Source organism: Bactrocera dorsalis, unplaced genomic scaffold (genome assembly GCF_023373825.1).
Source record: "Bactrocera dorsalis isolate Fly_Bdor unplaced genomic scaffold, ASM2337382v1 BdCtg033, whole genome shotgun sequence".
Classification (NCBI taxonomy): Eukaryota; Metazoa; Arthropoda; class Insecta; order Diptera; family Tephritidae; genus Bactrocera; species Bactrocera dorsalis.
The window spans coordinates 17362-39503 of record NW_026038084.1 but is presented as its reverse complement, the minus strand read 5'-3'; the positions used below and the strand labels follow the sequence as shown (position 1 = coordinate 39503).

At 32.7% G+C, this 22142-nt stretch overlaps 1 protein-coding gene and 1 long non-coding RNA gene across 10 annotated transcripts in view; one reads left to right on the top strand and one right to left on the bottom strand.

Annotated features, from left to right (window-relative positions):
* The window catches only part of LOC125780015 (uncharacterized), a 23432-nt gene extending 17153 nt beyond the window's left edge, over nt 1-6279 (bottom strand). The window contains exon 1 of the long non-coding RNA XR_007423512.1: nt 6115-6279. This is a non-coding gene — a long non-coding RNA (uncharacterized LOC125780015). The remainder of the gene's footprint in view (nt 1-6114) is intronic.
* LOC105229334 (embryonic polarity protein dorsal) lies at nt 2129-22142 on the top strand. Of its 9 annotated transcripts, none has more exons than XM_029551606.2 (9): nt 2129-2531; nt 15759-15806; nt 15968-16390; nt 16453-16838; nt 16929-17001; nt 19089-19190; nt 20403-20732; nt 20902-20973; nt 21045-22142. In XM_029551606.2, the coding sequence occupies exons 1-9, from the start codon at nt 2513-2515 to the stop codon at nt 21629-21631; spliced, it is 2040 nt and encodes a 679-aa protein (XP_029407466.1). In that variant the 5' UTR covers nt 2129-2512; the 3' UTR covers nt 21632-22142. The 9 variants fall into 9 exon arrangements, 8 of the variants coding, with proteins under 8 accessions (XP_029407466.1, XP_011207860.1, XP_011207859.1 ...); XM_011209558.4 differs by having other exon boundaries at nt 20367-20732; nt 21048-22142; XM_011209557.4 differs by having other exon boundaries at nt 20367-20732.

Sequence of the window (22142 nt, the reverse complement as noted above, 5' to 3'; positions counted from 1 at the left end):
ACATGGTGTCAAAGAGAAAGATGCTCAGTATGCTTTGACATTTCATCATGAATAGACTTACTAACGAGCAACGCTTGCAAATCATTGAATTTTATTACCAAAATCAGTGTTCGGTTCGAAATGTGTTTCGCGCTTTATTTTGTTCAGCGATGAGGCTCATTTCTGGTTGAATGGCTACGTAAATAAGCAAAATTGCCGCATTTGGGGTGAAGAGCAACCAGAAGCCGTTCAAGAACTGCCCATGCATCCCGAAAAATGCACTGTTTGGTGTGGTTTGTACGCTGGTGGAATCATTGGACCGTATTTTTTCAAAGATGCTGTTGGACGCAACGTTACGGTGAATGGCGATCGCTATCGTTCGATGCTAACAAACTTTTTGTTGCCAAAAATGGAAGAACTGAACTTGGTTGACATGTGGTTTCAACAAGATGGCGCTACATGCCACACAGCTCGCGATTCTATGGCCATTTTGAGGGAAAACTTCGGACAACAATTCATCTCAAGAAATGGACCCGTAAGTTGGCCACCAAGATCATGCGATTTAACGCCTTTAGACTATTTTTTGTGGGGCTACGTCAAGTCTAAAGTCTACAGAAATAAGCCAGCAACTATTCCAGCTTTGGAAGACAACATTTCCGAAGAAATTCGGGCTATTCCGGCCGAAATGCTCGAAAAAGTTGCCCAAAATTGGACTTTCCGAATGGACCACCTAAGACGCAGCCGCGGTCAACATTTAAATGAAATTATCTTCAAAAAGTAAATGTCATGAACCAATCTAACGTTTCAAATAAAGAACCGATGAGATTTTGCAAATTTTATGCGTTTTTTTTTTTTTTAAAGTTATCAAGCTCTTAAAAAATCACCCTTTATATTAACACTCAGAAGAGATCCTGATTACACCACAAGCGCTAACATGAATCTCCCCATAATTTTTTACACACAGATCTACAGCCACCACTTGTGATCACTGATTTTCAAATACAGGGAAGTAATTACGGTAAATCATATTCATACCTACAGATACGCTACAACCAGTCCTTACATTCGTACGCACATGCATTTATGTATAATAACTACATACATACATATCGCTCATTTGCTGCAAGACTGGCATAAATAAAAAAACGTGATTTTTGAGTTAATGCTGCAGAATTGTTCGTTATATCATACTTCATGTTGAGTGAAAAATTTATATGAATACCTCTTATATGCTCCGCTTGAGAAGAGAATATATTTCCTGCTTTCCGTGTAAGGTTGGAGTCAGTTGAAAACTTTGAACGCGTTTTCTGGCAAATCGATTTTTTAGACTTATGCCGGTCTTGCAGCAAATGAGCGATATGTACATTCAAACAGGTGGATTTTATATAATCGCTTTTGTGCTGCAGTTCTTTTTAAACCTACGTAAGCAAATGTATGTACACATTTTCTATGTATATTTATTGAGACAAAATATATATATGTATGTATGTACATATGATCATTAAAGGAACCGTTCTTACACTTCATTAACGGCGAATAAATTGAATGAATTTTACAGTTAGTAGCACAAAATTTGTACGTATGTACATACATGTATATACATAATACATAATACTTAATTTAGGTGTTTTCTTTAACGTTGTATATACATATCTGTGAATTTATGTACTATATTTGTGTAGGTGAAGAAAAGTTGGCAGCAGCTAATTGGCTGACTGGTCCAGTATATTCAGTTAGATTAACCGATTTAAAATAGTTTTATCTTATCCATACATGCACATATACTATGTATGTATGTATTTATGTATACCTACATATGCTTTATTATGTTTGAATGGCCGCTTATACAGCTCGTATATGCCTATTTAAAGTGTCTTCATATAAACACGAAAATTCAAACCTATGTTTAATATAGTAGGCCATTGGCCTTTATAAAAATCTATGGATGGAACTAAAGGAGTTTTACATGCTGACCTAACGTTGATAGGTATATTAAAGCACTGATACAGTAATGCGTTTGCGCGGATTTCCTTTTTGCTTGGATGTCTGTAGGAATCGGGGAGATTGGCAAGAACACTGAGTTATTGACATTAACAGCACCCGTAGCCGCTAAATGTTTCATTGTCTGTTCGGCTACGACGGCAATCGGTTGATTTGAAAATATCGAACGGAAAATCAATTACTATAAATACTTACGTACTTAAATACATATGTATGTATGTACGTTTGTAGATGGAATTATAAAGAAATAGTGCAACCGCTACTCCAGTAATTTACGTTGATTTTGTACAAACGAATTGATCGAATCGATTGGACTGCAATAAATACAATACGGTTTAAGTTTGAAAAAAGTGTGTGGTAATATGTACGTACATCAAAATTGTTGAAATAGAATTGTGAAAAATATAAATTATTGTTTTTCAATGAAATTGTATTAAAAACAGACACAGGCGATCCGAATATTTTGGTAATTAACTGCTTCTGTATATATAAGGATATTAACTACTTTTCTGTAGTAAAACGAAGTCACTTGATGGAAAAAGATATTATGGGTAAGAAAATAAGAAATATACCTGTAAGTCTTATACTTACATATGCATATACATACATACATCGAAATTATTTTTAAATAAATTTTACTAATAACCATAAATTATATGTTCATAAATATGAATATATTCATTACAATTACTTGACGAACACGGAATTGGAACTTCACTTCGATTTCAACAAAGTGATCGCAATCAAATTTCACAATAGACCTGATTTCTTCCAATCAGTAATAGTTACTCAGCTAATACATATGTATGTGTGTGTGTGTGGTATATAATTCCTGTCATCCCAATATGTACGGATCTTGATCCAATTCCGTTTTATGTAAGAGAATTTCTTTCAAATAGACGAAGAAATTTCAATAGTCGAAAAAGTCTTTTCGTATTTCTAATCAAACTGGCATTCATCCCCTTTTATACAAAAATTTCAAAATATACCGAATTTTTTCATTAATTTTTTTGTTTAAATGAAGGTTAAAATCTCACCTTTCCAGCATTATATTCTATGAAGGCATATGACTGCAACGACATCTATTGACAAAATACGAAAAGACTTTTTCGACTACCCATTAAATGAAGTATATTGATATATTTAGGATATATTAAACTTGTGGGTTTTCTTTAATATTTGAAGATTTTTTTATTCCGACGGTTTCAGGGCAATGCATGAAACTCATTACAATAAAATAATTGTTTGCTGAAACATTGATTAATAAAATGTAAATTTATTTCAATAAACTCTCTAATTTAATCTTTTACTATATTCATCTCAAAATAATAATGAATAAATCGTAAAAAAATTAACAATATATTATATGCATATATATTTACATATATACAAACATATATATATATATGTATAATAGTATAACATATACATTTATCTGTATATCTAACTGTTCTAACTGTATATACATAAGTGGCAGTATGTACATTAAACGAGCTGTTATTTACGTTTTTGCTTTATAGTTGAATATAACTACCAATTGAATTCGATCAATAGACTATAAATATGAAATCGTAGAATATATTACAGTGAAGCACGAAAACATGCATATGCATGTCTAAAAACCTCAAAGCAAGTGCTATTACAGTATTTAACAACATTGCAATTGTTGAATGGCCTAGGTAACCTTTCAAGGAATATTTAAACATCCAAAATTTGTATGTAAATAGTGCAAAGAACAGCATTTTTATACCCTGAATAGGGTATATTAAGTTTGTCACGAAGTTTGTAATACCCAGAAGGAAGCATCGGAGACCCAATAAAGTGTATGTATATACATATGTATACAAAGTGATCAGTATGTTGAGCTAAGTCGATTTAGCCATGTCCATCTGTCCGTCCGTCTGTATATATGCGAAATAGTCCCTCAGTTTTTAAGATATCGTTTTGAAATTTTGCAAACGTCATTTTCTCTTCAAGAAGCTGCTTATTTGTCGGAACTGCCGATATCGGGCCACTATAACATATAGCTGCCATACAAACCGAACGATTGAAATCAAGGGCTTGTATAGAAAACTTTCGCATATGACAATGTATGTACATATCTTTACAAAAGTTGGCACAGCTTATTTTCTAAGGCAACAATGTAATCTCCGAAGAAATTGTTCAGATCAGTTAACTATAGCATATAGTTGCCATACAAACCGAACGATCGGCATCAAGGGCTTGTATGGAAAACTTTTGCATTTGAAGTGGTATCTTCACGAAATTTTACATGGATTACTGTTAAGGTAATAATGTTATTTAATTAAGTTAATTTTCGAAATAATTGTTCAGATCGGATTACTATAGCATATAGCTTCCATACAAAGTGGAAACATAGTTACTAAAAGAAATGCACCTGTAAAGGGTATATTAGCTTCGGTGCAGCCGAAGGTAACGTTTTTTCTTATTTTGTTAGAAGTTCACGAATACGAGGTGTGTTCAAAGAGTATCGCGAATTTTGTGTTTTTTTTTCAAAAATTATTTATTTATTCATGAATATCTATTTTGTCCCCTTCAAAGTAATCCCCATGAGATATTATACACTTGTGCCAACGGTTTTTCCAATCTTCGAAGCACTTCAAAAAATCATTTTTTTTTTATCTTCTTCAGCTCCTCCTTCGATGCCGTCTTTATCTCATCAAGAGAAGCGTAACGTCGTCCTTTCATGGGCCTCTTCAGTTTAGGGAACAAGAAAAAGTCACAGGGGGCCAGATCTGGGGAATACGGTGGCTGCGGCATCATTAGTGTGTTGGTTTTGGCCAAAAAGTCGCGCACAAGCAATGATGTGTGAGCAAGGGCGTTATCGTGGTGCAAAAGGCAATTTTTGTTCTTCCACAAATCCGGACGTAATATTCCTTATTGACCGTTCTTCCCCGTGGCAAGAACTCATGATGCACCACGCCCCTGCAATTGAAGAAAACTGTCAGTTACGATTCGCGATACTTTTTGAACACACCTCGTATTTCTTTGTATGTACATACATATGTAGATTTGATGTATTTAAGGAAGATGTCTTTTAGTTATGGTATCAGGCCTTAAAACGTACACATATAATTTAAATGGCGAATTTGCGTGCATAACAAAATAGTATAAACTATTTACAACCACATTTTGCCCTATTAAAAGCCGAAGGGCATGGGTTGCATAACCCATAAACTTATTAAAGCTATGAATCATGCTTTTAATTCGGGGAACCCGACTAGCAACAAGTTGCTATGTCCGTTGTCTCTCTAAAAATTGAATATAAATATTCAATTTACCTCTTATTCGCACGACTCACTTCTCTATTTGTTATATACTAAGTAGTATGTGTTTCAAAAATCATATGTATGTGTAATGCGTCGGGATTACTTTCAGTGATGGATAAACTTGTAGATATTCCTTGATTCAGCAAGTAAAATATAAAACATGTAAGTATATGAGAATAAAACGTACTATTTTCCTTTATGGGAGTGGGAGTTTAGTAATCTTTAAATGAAACTGATCGTTCAAGTTCGCACATAAGACCACACCAACTAAATTATGTTATTCTTCTCTTATGTAATTGACTGCCCTGTTTGCAATTTAATATCGCAAAAAAACGTGAATGCGTCAAACAATTGTCTCCAATATACTAGTGTAGAAACTGTTAGAACTGAACTAGTAAGTTTCCTTTTAATGTTATAAAGTTGCACACACTTGTGTGTATATGAACATAAACAATTGTTTAAATTATATACATTTACTCGTGCATTATATATATATACATATATATATGTATATAGTATAATATATACATATGTACAGTTGTCCACAAAATAATAGGAGTGTCAATCTGAAAAATGTGTTTGGCTGCATAACTTTTTTAAATCACATGTAAATGACCCGAAACAATAATGGTACACATAACGGGATACTAGCATTAAAATACAAAACAAATTTTTATTGTGACAATTGCTGTTCTACTTCTGCTTTGCTAGTTCTCGGGGACACTTGTTATTGCATTCCACAAAATAATAGGAGTGTTAGATATTTCGTTTTCAAAATAGTCCTTAACATAAAAAATTTTCACAAAATTAGAAAAGTAAATCATCTTTAAGATTACACATGCACCTCGAAAAAGTAAATTTTTTAATTTACTTTTCAGAGAGTGTGATAAAAAATTCGAAACGAAGCAAGCAGCGTTTTTTACGATGTTGCAAAAACACTTACTCTCTTCTTTATCGCGTCTGTTTAGTAAATAAACTTTGAGATATGTACATATGCAAATGGTCAGAAAATATATTGCAAAAGAAAAAAAAACAAAAGAATATTCAAAATTTTTTCTCTTCATAATAAATACATATGTTTTTCATGTAAATCCATATGTTTTATTGAAGCAAATAAATGAATGAATTTTTTAAGTTTAAAAATGCATTTAATAATATAAAAACAGATAATTTATGTATATATTTGGAAAAGTAAATTATTCGAAAAAGTAAATTACCCAAAATACCAATCGATTTACTTTTCGAGAGTATACTGTATGTAGATGTAGAAATATTTTCGAAAAATTCGGTTTGCACACATGCATACTTACATATATGTATGTATGTGTATTCGGACGGTGTGCGATTATGCCGAAATAATAATGGGTAAGTATACGCAACGTTGTACCAAACAATTGTTAATAAATATACATACATACATATGTATATGTATATAGCAGATGCGATGAAATCACTCAAAAATATGTAATATTCGATTCTATTCACAGTTAATCTAGACTAGAATAGAAGGTGTATCTTGATATTATATCTTAATTTAAACTATTCTTTGAAACTGTGTTTACTAAATTAGAAAAAAATCTAAAAATTCAGTTTTTTACAATAACAAATAACGAGGAAATCTTCTAATGAGCCTCCTAAGCACGAAAATTCTTCCAAAATATCTACTTAACGGCATAGCATTCTCGAATCTAACTTAGCTCTTCGTAACGGCGGCAAATAATTTGATGTATGCAAATAGCTTTTCTAGGAGACATTGAAGAATTTAACAGAAACGCGTACATTGATTGTTCCAAATCGAATCATTTTAAATATTATGCTTATTTTCAAGTTTTTAAATGTATATCACATAGCAGTGCGACTGCAGAGCTGAACTTTTCATCCCTTCAAAATATAGGACTTGAAGAAAATCAACATGTCTTTTCATATATGTATGTATGTAACACTTCCTAACTTACTTATAAGGGTTTGTTTAATACAAAAATTATAAGATTATAATAGTGTTCATTTGCTCTTTCCATCTGTGGTAGCATACTGTTAATAAATTAGAAGTACGAATTGCAGAGTAGTAAAAGTCATGCTATAAAATCTTCGAGAGTCTGACATTGGTATTATTGAATTATTCTCTTTGTGACTATAACATATGCTTCACGACCACACTAAAGGTGAATCACATTCGGAAGCATGCCATTTATTAGTACGTGTATAATAACTTGCTGTAGTTTGTTCACAGGTCAATATCATGCAATTTAAATGTTCCGCAACTTGAAAACCAGTTTAGAGTTCGACAAAGTTATTGCGTCACACAGTCCAGCAAAGTACCGAAGCAAATAACAAACCGTTGTCCACAATCACTACCAAAGAGACTTTACAACTGGTTTCGTATTTTTGCCGCAATAATTGCAAAAAACCACACAACATTTAAAAGGAAGCCACTAATACAAATACTATAAATCTGACTGCGTTTTAGCATTATAAAATTGACTCTCTCCCTCTCACTCTCGAAGCACTATTCCGCAAAATAATGAACACAAAAACTGATCTACATTATTTGACTAGTAAAAAAAAGTGCTTGGTTTTTAAAATAATACAACACGAGAGCTTTTATAAGCTCTGAATTTATCAAACAGAACCTAAAGCAATACTTTTTAATGGAATGTGACAAGCGACCAAACCACAGCTAGTGAGAGAACAACTGTCAAGAGATCGCTTAAATCAAAACACCGATCAAAGCAGTATATGTATGCATTGTCCAAGATTTGGTATTAAATTATTATTAAAAGTAAATATGTATATGAGGGCACACAATTGAACTGATATGCATACATAAGCATTATATACATATAATATGTACATATGTATGTATGCTATATGTGACCGCATACTTAAATACTAGTATGTAACCACAAATAAATATAAGTATGTGCATGCACGGGAGGAAGGGAGGCGATAAAAAGCGTTGATAATATTGCTGCTCAGCAATAGCTTACTGCGGGTCGAACTCAGTTGAAGACGCGATTCAGTGCTCGGCGGACAACGCGATTAAACAATTCGAAAGTGAAACTAGAAACACTAAATAATATTGGACAATTTATTCTTCTATCTTTTCTAAGTGAAATCGTGTAATAGTGTGCGGCTGTAGCCATTATTCTGTACTACAAAATCGAAGCTAAATTGAATTCATAAGTGTAACCAGTAACGCAAATTATCAGAGATTATTCCATGCATACATATGTATGTTAGCCGATACCGCATGTATTAGTAAAAATAATATATCTTTCATAAGCACATATTGTATATATGTACAAATGTAGATATATACACCAGTGTAATGCGCATTGTGCGAAATTTCAATGCGATGAAGTGTTAAATGAACAATTAAAAATTATTCAGTTACGAGTTAAGTGGAAAAAGTGAGTTAGCAATATTAACATAGTATAGTATATTAAATGAAAAATAATCCAATTGCAAAACAGCAATTTTAACCACTTTTAATAATGACATATACATACATATATATATGTATGTACACCTTTATTCCATACTAACGAAAACGATAATAATATACAAAATCTGTGAGCTAAAAGAAAGCATATTGCATTGAAGGTACAATTCCATATGTGCTCGTACTTCATAAAGTTACTGAGAGTATTTAATGATTTTGTTTACAGTAACATGAAAGCAATTCTCAAAAAATCACTTCTAAGCAAGTACATACATATTTATGTATGTATGTAATAATAGATATTTACCTTTTCAAATGAATATGTTAATGTTTGTGTGAGATCTCTTGTCGTAGACAAGAGCGTTAAATGCGTGATGTGATCATCTGTCAGTTTCAACACCCGCTAAGGTCCTAATCAATTAATATCAAATAGTGAAAAGGTAGAATTGTAGGTGTACTATTTACATAAGCATGTCATGAGAAAAGCCTTTCATAACATAAATCCCATCGGCCATTTGGAGGCAACCCTCAACCTTTAAGACGTTTTATTTGTCGATTGACATCATGCCTAGACTAGTTGCAATATATGTAATTATTTACATTTGTATATGTACGTATATTTATTACGTATGTACATATATCTAGGTTTGTGATAGTTTACGTATTTATGAACATAAATACAATGTACCACATATATGTACATACTTTGTATATATGTATGTATTTTAAGATGCTCATAAAAATAAAGTCGCAATAATAGATACTGACTTACATACTTACTATGCATGTACAGAAATGCATCTGTACATTATCAGTATGTGCTCTTACAAGAGAGTATGTAACTAAAAGCATCCGAAGTAATAATGCATATATTATATACATACATATTTATTTTGGTAGGTTCTTTATGCCGTATAAGCTTTATGTCACGAAAAATCATTGCTGAATTGTTACTGATGCAGTTGATGAAAGTATTTTTGCTTTGCTTATAAAATGGGCATTATCTTTTACATGGCAATATTATATTTCAAGAGGTAAATAAAATTACTTTTATGAAAACAATACATTCTACGACATTTTGCTAGTCTTTGAAAATATCCAAAATCTGGAATTAACTAAGTGCACTTTCCACCTTTTGAAATACTTCGTTTTGGGCTTTACAGGAAATGTGTATATTCTGAAGCTACGGAAAACAAAGCTAGTTCTTTGGGACAGTATTGTTATGCCTTAGCTAAGAAAAGCTAACGCTCTCACGATCCTCTTTGAAAGTTTATGTACCACTTTTGTTACAAATGTATTAATGCAATACTGAATATGTATGTATGTATAAAGTATGTGTATGGAGTGTGAATTTAAATAAAGAAAAAATATTCTCAAATTGAATTGCAATATGCCAAATGCATTTGTATGTTGTGTAAGAGGGAATAACCCAGGATTTGCTTAATTCAAGGGAAAAATGTTGAGTATTTAAAGAAAGTATGGGTTATCTGGTTCCAATTACTTTGAAACGCCTACGAGTATTGTTAGTTAATAACTTCTGTTTGCTAGTTCAAGTTATGGGTGAAGTATCGAGTAAGCCCAAAAAGCTTGTTCTGTATAATTAAAAGTTCGCTTAAGCTAGCCAGTTACTACGTTAATTTTACTTCACCACTAGTATTAACAACAATTCCAAGTCGTAGGTCATGCTTCCATACAAGCAACTGGTCTTTTTACTGATTTAAAATCCTTATTATATGTGCAAACTTCGGTCAAACATTAATAAAATAAAATAATGGTGTTATAGTTTTCTGTGAATGTAGATGGAATTTCTGGTTGTGAATTAATAAATTTCTGACTAGTTGATGCTTCGAATCGATGTTATTAACAACGGCTAAATAATAAGACCAGAGCTGGTCGACGACCTAACCTAAAATGCGATATGAATTTAGGTGGAATAGTTATCCATAAAATTAATTGTTATACGTACATATATTTTTATAGTTAAAAATAATTTAGTAAAAAAATTGAAAATTATTTAATTTGTATCAGACACACAGACATTTATTTATTTGAATGCACATGCAATAATTTTAGATGATGCAAAACTTCAAACTCCCAGGTTTTCCTTTATCAGTTTTATTCTTGTCGTGCGTATATTACAAGTAGGTTCGCTTGTAGTTTCATTTACGTCGATTGACAAATCGGTTAAATAATATCTAATATACATATTTTTACTCTTTGTATTACTGTATCGCTAAGTAATTTAAAGAGTTTAAGCACTTGTATGTCACATTTTATACACAAAAACTGATTTCCACAACACTGCGTAGCATTAAAGGTACTCCTTAAAGCAGGCTGTCATTTAGGCAATCGATTGGAAAATTACACTCTCAAGCGCAAGTAATTCATAAATAAAGCAATAAGCAACTGCCTTTAAACTTTGGCGCCCATATATGTATGTATACCAGTGTACAAATTGCCACCTACATCACACATAACTGTTAATATAGTATATGTATGCATATTCACCATACATACATACATACATATGTAGTACGGTAACGATTTTGGCTACATGCTTACATCTATACTATATACTATTTTTGAACTTGATCATTACGGAAATCACTTGCCCGAGTAATGCTTCTCACCATATACATATGTATCTATGTACGTAACTGTACATTTGTACATATGTTTTCTATAGTGAATTGGCTTTAAAAGCAAAATATGAATATTTCATGTTGGAAACTAGTATTTTTTCATTTCTTTCATCGAACTACAGGCGTAGTTGTAATAGTTTTAAACCAAACCCGAATTTTGAATACCAGTAACGGTTTAATATATTTACATTTTCACTTAGAAAACTATTTATATCAATATATACATATATATATGTCACTTCACAAAATGTTTTTAAATATATATGTATGTATGTAATCCGTATATATGTATGTGTAGATATGGAATTGGATGTTCAGAAAATTGTTAACTCTGTCATTAAATAATTTTTAGCTTTTGTTTTAATTGAATATATAAATATAACGTAGATACCATCTGCGCATCCGACTCTATGTATGTATATATGTATGTTTTGTACCCAAAGATAAATATATGTATTGCGATAGATAATTTTTAGTTTACACACTGGTAATATGTGTAAGTAAAACTATACATTTGCCAAACTATTTTATTTCATAGTCAACAGTACAAAACTTAAACAATATATGTCCTTACCATATATTCATACATACATCCGTATACAGATTCACGCATTTGTTCATTTATTTAATTACTGCATATAAGAAGGTACATACATACATACACATGTTCATCAGTGCAGATGCCGAAAAGAATTTTTCTCTATTTTTGACGAATTAAGAAAGCATACATGCTGTTTTTGTTAAAAGGTGTTCTGGTTCAGAATTAACATACGAACAATTTAGTTTACAATTTCTGAAATGTATGTGCTGCGAAAATCACGGTGTCGAAACAACAGCAACTTGTCGAATGAGTACATGTGTGCGTGCGATTGTAGGTGTATAAGAGTCAAAATTATTTTCCTTACGTACATCCATAGATGCACATACTCGTATATATGTATGTACAAAATACGTATGTAAACACTTACGTAAGTATTTCGTTAGTAAATTTATGTCTTGCAATTTCGAACCAAAAAATAATTTTCAGCCGAAAATTTCTCTCCATTGCGTTAGTTTTTGTTTTAATTTTTCCATGACTATCGTCTATACAAATTCAATCAATATCTATGAGTTCAACAATGTTTTGAAAGCATTTTGGTTTACATATGCGGATTGTATGATTGGAGAATTCGTATGTGTTCGAAAACGCCATAAATCGTATTCAAAAAGAATACATACATAGTTTCCGGCATTCGGTTGACCTGAAACGATTCGTTCAATTTGCCGTGGCATTGCTCCAGCAGGTAATAGTCGTTTATTTTCTGATCCACCACATGCTTTCGAAATAGAAAATACCTTAGAAATAAAGCAGATATAGCCGAATATATTAACATACTTATAATATGTTTGCAATATATGTACAATATTTACAAATACAAGTGGTATGATATGGTGGGCAAAAAGCATCAAAGTAATAAGGTGGAAGCTTTTGTTTTTTTCCCTATTGATATAAACAATGCTAAATTCAGCATTCTATGAAAGGACAGTGATTCACATCGCTACGCTTTTACAAATTTTAGAGCGTTTTCAAATGCCCATATTATATAATGTTCCTTGCAGGGAAACACGAAGTTTGATGTTGTTATGTGGACGAAAAGCGTAAGGGTTCAGAACATATGCATTTTCTAATGGTTTCATTATATATTTGTAGATGTGTGTATAGGAATAAATTCATATTCATAGATATATTAGTAAAACTTCATTTATGCACTATGTTTATAAACTTTGTTTCGAATAGCTCGCTTATAAAAATATATTGAAATTGACTTACTATGTAAATCTATATATAAAATTAATGATATTAAATAACATTAGCTTTGAATTTATGGAGTATTTCTACAGATCGCAGTGGCCAATCGAAACACGCGCGTAGATTAATCTACAAGTATTTGTGCATACACATTTACATATACAGTGGAAAACAAATTCCAATATCGACGCATATTCCACGTGTCTGAAAGGTTTTAGGATACAATATATTGTTTGTTTTTTTTTATTGGAATTGAAATGAATTTTTGATGACTCATGCCCAGCTCTTGACCGATGCTACGGCTGCTACTATGCCTTTCTCTTTCGACCAATTCAGCGTTTTTATCGCAATTTTCGACGACAAGCCTTCCGAAGCGTGGCGCATCTTCGACCACCTCTACACCAGAACGAAAACGTTGAAACCATCGTTGTGTGGTGGAAACGGAAACTGTATCGGGTCCATAAACTGCACAAATTTTTGGCTTGAGATGCATTTTTGCCTTTATCGTAGTAGTACTGTAAAATATGCAGTATTTTCTCTTTATTTTGCTCCATGTTTGCGACGCTATAACTCACGAACGACTTAAAAGAAACGACAATCAATCAAACACGTGTTAGCGCGTGAAATGAGCTTTCCAAAAAGGTATAGCATGACCCGATGCGACGAATAAAACTAGAACTACGCGCTTTCAGGGCCAATTAGCGAAAATACCGCAAGACTTTTTTGACAACCTAATAATAAAAAAGTTAACATCTGCCCAAATTACTCTAAGCATATTATTAGCAAAGAGTGTCTTCTCGAGACTATATGTAGGACTACACTGAACAGCTAAGCACTAAGTAAGGTTCTATTTACATAGCATCAAAGCTCACAAAATTCGATTCTGTATGATATCATATCAGAAAATATCCATATTTTTGCCTAAGTGGAAGGTAATTTGTTAAATGTCTTTTTCAGTAAGTTTAACTAAATACCAAACTTTCTTAGATATTACTTTTACTCACCAAGTTACGATATATATTATGAATAATATACTGACCGATTTCATCAAGTGTGTTAACCCAATTTAATGTATCCTGAATATATCCACAATAAGGTAAAGCAGAAGTGGGGGAAAATTTGTTATATTTATAGAACTGGGCAAACATGTAGGCATCACATGTATTCATGTAAATAAAATTGAACCGCCAATTGGAAGAAGGGAATACGTAAAAGCCGTTTTTGACGAAATAGATTTTTACTCATATTAGCCCTTTTCAATCGTAAAACTACGCGTCAGGTTGAAAAAAGAAATAAAGAGGTCAAACGCTATTGTAATACTAGCGGCAAAAAAAAAATGTAAGTTGGAAGAAGAGAATAAATCATGGATTTATTTCTTTTTTCCATCTAACAACCTTTTGTCATACAATTAAAGGTCATTTTAATTTGACATTTTTATTCACTTAAATCGTTAGTAATAACTGAATTTGATTGGCTGGTTAGCCGGCTGCTTAGATCACGTTTTTAGCGGTGCTTGCGGAGGGCAAAATAGGAACAACACACTCATAAGGTTTTTTTTGATAAAATATATCAATTCTTTCCGGTGCGAGGACATTCCGTTTTGCAATGTGATCGTAATTTTTGAAAGAGACTTAGTAGAAGAAAAGATGGAATATACGTCCCAGCTCAGTATAACAACTTGATTTCGGAAGCTAAAAGTAAGGGATTCTTGGTTGAAGCCATTAAGAGAACATATTGAATTTAAAAACAACATGGCAGCCGTTCTACAAGATAACCCGCAAGTCAATAGGTAAAAGTACATCTTTTAAAATATCAAAATATAAACATTTTGAGTACAATAGTGGTAATAAAGGTTACTTAACCTCTTCCAAATTCATTGACGGAAATCAAGAACTACTCCTAAAATACCTGACGAAAAAGCATACCGGTCAAAACTACCCATAAACGAAAAAAAGATGAATGATGTGCGAAAAATCATACCATATACTCGTATTCCTGAACAGTAGAAGTCTTTTCATGATTTGATTTTGACTTGGCCCACAACCACATTGGATGGTGCTGATATATGTAGATGAGGATTAATACAATATCTTTTCTATGTTATTAATATAATAAATGCTAATATTCTTTAATATTTGTGTCTTTATTTTCATAAATTGGAAAAAGGGAATAATTCCAAGAATTTCAAACTACCATAACTTTTGTTTTTCTTTACATAAAATATTTTTTTTTACAGCATATTATCGGCAACAATGTTTAGTACATTTCATTTTAAAATATCATGGGTATTTGATCTATACGTTGAGAGTAAATCAGTTTTTTCTAATTATCTCAGATCGAACTTTTTGTAATTATTCCCTTCTTCCAATTGGTGGTTCAATTATTTGAAAATTTGTCGTTAACAATACAACTACAAAATGTTTCAACATTTAAATTTGATGTATAAAAAAAGTTGTCTTCCTTAGAGCAAATCTTCAAGACTTATATTTTAACGCAACAAATAATAAGTCATAGTAAAGCAATTATAATTCATTCCAATCATATAAAAGTACTAATTATTAATAAAATATTATTAATTAATAAAATACTTAAAAATTCCATTGATCAAATTGCAGATAACAGCCGAATTATGGAAACGAGTGAGCACGAATTGAGTGATATTAGTAAGTTTTACAAAAATAAATTACTTTATGTACGGGTTTCGATAGGTACACGCAATTTCGTTGTTGTGCTCGTGTACCTGCGTACTAATCTAATAAAAACGGATAGGAGTACAGGAATAATATGTAAATAAAGAAAATCTAAAAACATTGTTTGCTTTCAGTTGAGATCATATCGCCCGAATTGGATGATATTTCAACTTCTTCGAAACCTTACCTTCGTGTTGTAGAACAGCCTTCGAGAAAACCGATGAGGTTTCGGTACAACAGTGAAGGTCGTACAGCCGGAAATATACCTGGTGAGAATTCATTTCAGGAAACCAAAACATTTCCTACTGTCGAAGTCGTAGGCTACGAAGGAAAGGCACGGATTCTGGTCTCTTGTGTGACAAAGGATAAGCCTTTTCGACAACATCCACATCAGTTGGTAGGTCAGGATTGTAAACATGGTTATTGTATAAGATATGTTGGACCCGATACCCCACTACGTGTCGAACTCAGTAATATTGGAATACGATGTGTAAAGAAAAAAGAAATTTCGGAGTCTTTAGAGATGCGAAAAAGTAGGAAAATTGACCCTTTCAAGAGTAAGTGATACATTTATACAAATATGAGACTAACTGGGATATAATAAAATGCAAATTTTTAGCTGGGTTTGATCATATATCTGATCCGAATTCAATTGAATTGAATTCATTACGTTTGTGCTTTCAAGGCTTCATAAAAGTTGGGAACGGTTGGAAAGCGCTGAGCCCAGTGGTGTCGGAACCTCTCTATGACCGAAAAGCGAAAAGTGAATTACTCATTAGTCGACTTTGTAGCTGCGCAGCCACTATTGATGGAGGAGATGAAATAATTTTGCTGTGTTCGCAAGTTAATAAAGATGATGTGAGGATTCGCTTCAAAGCGATTGATAACAATCGCGAAGTTTGGCATGCATACGCCGATTTTGAACCGTCCAATGTACATAAACAGACAGCAATTGCATTTCGTACACCACGTTATCCTCAGGCGGATTTGCCAAAAACTGCTAAGGTAAAAGTGAACGATCATACACATATGTATATACGTATATGTATATAGTGTCTTCATATATGTTGAAACATTTTTTTTCCTACCTTACAGACATACATTGAGTTGGAAAGACCTAGTTTGGATAAACGGAGTGACGCTTTGGAGTTCGTGTTTCATGATCCAGGTACGCTATCCTTTGCCAGCATGCGTCGCAAACTTAAGCGAAAGCAAGAAGTGGATATATTTCAACATATATTGTCCATGGATAGTGAAACGACTGCAACAAAATACTCTTGCCCCCCTTCTGATATTGATTTCGATTTGGATGATAATGCTACATTATCAACAGAACGCACCGAGGGTACCGTTAGCAAGCAACATAGTTTAGATACACTTAATGAAACTGAAAGTATAGCTATAGCTCGGCGCAAAAGAGAAAGTATTACCGACGGTGACGGAGATATTGAATTTGATAGACCTAATGATATTGAATACGACTTCGAAGCACCAACCATGAAGTGTCAGGCTGTGGATGCAGACACTCAAACATCGACACCAATGGATGAGATACTTAAGCATCCATCACTAATTGAATCGCATTCACTATCCGCAGTCGATAAAATCACTGAATGGATGCACTCTAATGAGTTCGAACGAACCGACAGCTTGACAGTTGAGAACGGTGATACAACTTCAATCAGTCCAATAACAGTATATACTAACATGGCAAGTTTATCAAATAACCACACGACCATATCGACTGCTACTGACGACGACAAAACCATTACTGATCAAATGGATCAAGTGCCCGAACTCGATGATATGGTTACAGAAACAAAATCTCGACGGGGCACATTTGACAGCCCTATGATACAGAACTTGTCGTTAGGTGGGTCACCGATTTTCGACAATAAATCCATTGAAACAATGGTGGAGGTAGTCAACACAAGAGGGGAAGAGAATTTTGATGAGGCCCCCACATATAAAAATTTACAAAATACTCTAAAAAATCCATTTTCTATTGATTATTTAGAAACAAAAACGATTGGTGGAGCTACCAATGACGAACTAGACTTGGTGGTATTGAAAAATCCCCTCGCACCAAAAATACGGGTAAATGTTGCCCAAACGCCTCCATCACCATCTTCTCCCCCACTACCCTTACCACCTCGTACACCCTCTCCCGGTCCAGAACAAAGCCTTCCTCCAATTCCATCGAAAAGAAAAACTTCACAAGAATTTGGTACAAACTCATCGGTCACACACAGTTCCTTGGAACTTTCTCGCACAAGTAGTGTTTCCTCACGACAACCGTCACAAATAATCATTAAGCGAACTCCTGATCAAAGTCCAACTAAACGACAAACTGCACCCACTTCATCACCAAAGAAACGTCAAGGTTTTTTCTCTCGACTTTTTTCACGACGCAAAAGTAAAACTGAAATAATTAGTAGCGATAAATCCATAAAAAATCAATTAACCAAAGTAACAACACTTTCTGATAGTAGGGAACCTAGTATTGGAAACTTTTCCATCGGTGAACCGAATCGGTGCTCCCTACGCTCGATTAAGTCTGCGACGCAACAAGTGAATTCCAACTATTTAGATTCCCACAACAACGTTGCTGAACGAAATGAGAGCAATAGAAATGGTAAACCGGTTGGTCGAAGTGTAAGTAGTATTTCTGGCAAGAGACCGGCATATTTAAATACAGACGTAGTTCACATCCCTCTAAAAGGTGAAAACGCTAAGAGTTTACCCTCTCACGAAGGTAAGGCTTTCACTTTTGGTCAGTATTTGGACCGCAGAACTCTTAGTGCTCTTCAATTAGCTGAAATACCAATTTGTGATGGGAAGATGGAACTAGTAGCTATTGCTGATAGACAAAGCATAAAAAATCTATGCGAAGGTGAATTCGGTGTCACGCTCGATCCGGAGGTAGACTTGCAAGAGGCCGAACACTTTGCACTATATACGAGTATACCACCGGAGCGTCAAATCACTGCAAAAAATTCCGATACTGAGTTGCAGGTCTGTACGTCTATGGACGACGTACAAGCCGTAACAGCTGACGAAATAGCCAAACGACTGAATGAAGCAAATAGAATGCCAATTTTTTAATATTTGTGCAATATTTTTCAATCTAGGGAATTGCAATGCAAATATTACATATGTATAAGCATATATGTATGTATATATTTTCAAGATCTGAAAAGATTCATATTTAAAACCACATAAATATTCGAGATGTCTCATATATTTCCATTATAGATCGTTATAAAAGAGAAAGAAAACGTCGGAAGATTAGTGGAGAAAGTCTCATAAATCAGATGAACAAAGATATGGGCTTAAACTTAAATTATCAAAGCATTTGTAAGTTGCATTTTATTTACTACACAAACTATTTCAATAGATATTTTGAAAAATACCTTCAAATGCCCTTTTTAAAGCATACGACTAGGCCAATAACTATGTATTTAAAACAAACAAGCATCTAAAAATATCCATAGACATTTAACATTGGTACTCGGTGACCTTCCATTATCTTCTCACCACCCATAGCATACATATTGCGAACATGCATAAACATCTGAACACTTACAGGTGCAAATACTTATGTATCAAATTCGACTTAAATATGGTAAATATGTAATGTACATAGTATTTTATGTACTGCATTTATAATTTATAAAATAAATGTAAGTATGTAATTATTGCCATTAAATGAAAGATTCGGTATTCGCGACGGATATGTGTACATATGTATGTATATACTAATATGTCACAATCATCGAAAGTTTACTGTATTTAAGGAATTCGGTACGTTCCAAATTATTGTTAGACAATTCGCAAAAGTTTATGTACTTATTCATTTTTTATTGACTCAATCATAATCGAATACTGAATAATGAACCTTATTATCAAAAAAAAATAAATAAACTATTGACTCCAATGAATATGTATTGTTTATATAAGTATGTATGTACGTATTTATAAATATATATTTATTAAATCAGTTTCGCATATCACAAATGTATTGCATAGTATAATGGGAAAATAAAGCATATAAACATTAAAAAGTAATTGCAATGATATTCACTCCGTCATATGTACATATTCGATGGGTAATTAGCAACATAATTGAGTACGACTAAATACGTTACCGTTACATTTCGCAGTAAGTCAGTATATGTTTCCATCTATGTATGTATGTATGCGTGTATGTTATTGATATGCTATTTTTTCAAACATAAATATGTTTATAAATAAGTATCTTCACACCATCGTATGGTATGTATGTATGTGCATACACTGACTTTTATAATAATTTTATTGCTGTACTCACACATTTATGAATCAAGCACTCTTTATTTTGCATTTTACTAATTTGCAAGATCATTAATTTACAATTGTGCATGCACACATCCCATACTTACCTATTCATACTAGTATTTTTATTAATATTTGATGTTGTAAAACTTGGCATCGAATCAGCGCGGCATTAAAATTGTATACGCTTTAATATAATTTCTTTACTCTTTATTTAAGCAATGAATAATACTTTCAACTTGCCTGTCACCACAGTCACACATAACTACCAAATGCCACCACGATCACAGTTATCGCCAATACCACCACAAAATTGTAATACAACACCGTCGCCTTCACCCAAATGTGCTTATACAAATCAACTAAGCACATTAATGCAGGATACCGCAATTCAGGCAGCAAATTGTCAAAGGCTTCATGACCTATTTAATGATCGAAAAAACCAAAAACTTGACTACAACACTAGAGACAACATTAACACCAATTACCAACATTATTTTGGTACTGTACGTAACACTACCAGCGGCGGTTACTTTGAACGTATTAAAGAAAAAATTGAAATGGATAACAAAAATGACATATGTGGTAATTTCATTATTTTGTATTCACACGTTTATAAATCAATCACTCTTTATTTTGCATTTTACTAATTTCAAAAATCATTAATTTACAAATGTATGTACATACATATGTACATACCCCTTATTTACCTATTCACAATAAATGTATTTTCCCATTTTTCTCTTTATTTAAGCAATGAATAATACTTTGAATTTACCTTTAACCTCAACAACACAACCACATATAGACATCAAAGATGAGCCAAGTGAGTTACACTTTAACGTTTAATACATTTTTGAAATTACGCATAATTTTCCGTTTTTATTCCTTTTTCAGTAGGCGCTGCAATGCCAATAAAGTTTACAGCAGTTGAGCAACATTTGGATCCATACAGATGTAACTACCTAATGTCACCGCAGTCACAGTTATCGCCAATGTCACCACAAAATCGTAATGCAACACCGTCGCCTATCTCACCTTCCACCAACGGTGCTTATACAGACCAACTATGCACACTAATGCAAGATAGCACAATTCAGGCAGGAAATTGCCAAACGCTTGATGACATATTTAATGATCAGGAAAACCAAGAATTTGACTACGTCACCAAAGACAACATTAACGTCTACAATGACAACACAAATTACCAAATTACGAACGGACATTATTTTGGTACTGTACGTAACACTACCAGTGGTGGTTGCTTTGAACGTATTAATAATACCCCAGTAGTATGTACCCCTGTGACACATAATATTCAGGCTACAGAGCAACGGCTTCAAAATCCTACTTCAGATAAGGAAGAGATTGAAAGAATTATATTGGATCTCATGCAAACGCCTATAACGCATTCGCCTGCTCAACTAACTGATCCCAAGCAAAATAATTGCCAAGATAACGCAAATATCGATTTTTTTAAATAAATATCACAAATATAATGAGAAATTAATATTTGCTCAAGGAGTAAATCTTACTTTGAAAATCTTTCTCTACTGTTTTACACTGTTGACCGGTTAGAATTAGTCATTTTCCAATGAATATAAGTATGTACATTTATATATTTTTATTTATGTATATATTTCGAACAATACACTTAATTATACTTTAGAACTTAACTGAATAAAAACAAACATACATGTATTTTATTAAGTATAGACAACACCTCTGTAATTAATGTGCATATTAGGTGTTTGGCTTCCAACGTGTAGATGATACCGTAAGACAATAATAAAACAAAATAAATGTGAATAAAAGGATTTATTTGTATATATGTTTGTACAAATACTCAACATTTTCATGATCAGAATTATATTGATTTAATTAACCTTTTTAAACAAGAATTTTATTACAAATCTCATGAAGATTTTAATTTACTGATTAAATATAACTGTTATACGATAATTTTGAACTATGAAATAAAATGTTTGTATATAC

Bases quoted from the DNA above. Each gene is read 5' to 3' on its own strand.
- LOC105229334 (XM_049461437.1), top strand. The intron at 16,391-16,452 runs GTAAGTGATACA...GCAAATTTTTAG, and splicing joins GAAAATTGACCCTTTCAAGA to CTGGGTTTGATCATATATCT. The intron at 16,839-16,928 runs GTAAAAGTGAAC...CCTACCTTACAG, and splicing joins ATTTGCCAAAAACTGCTAAG to ACATACATTGAGTTGGAAAG.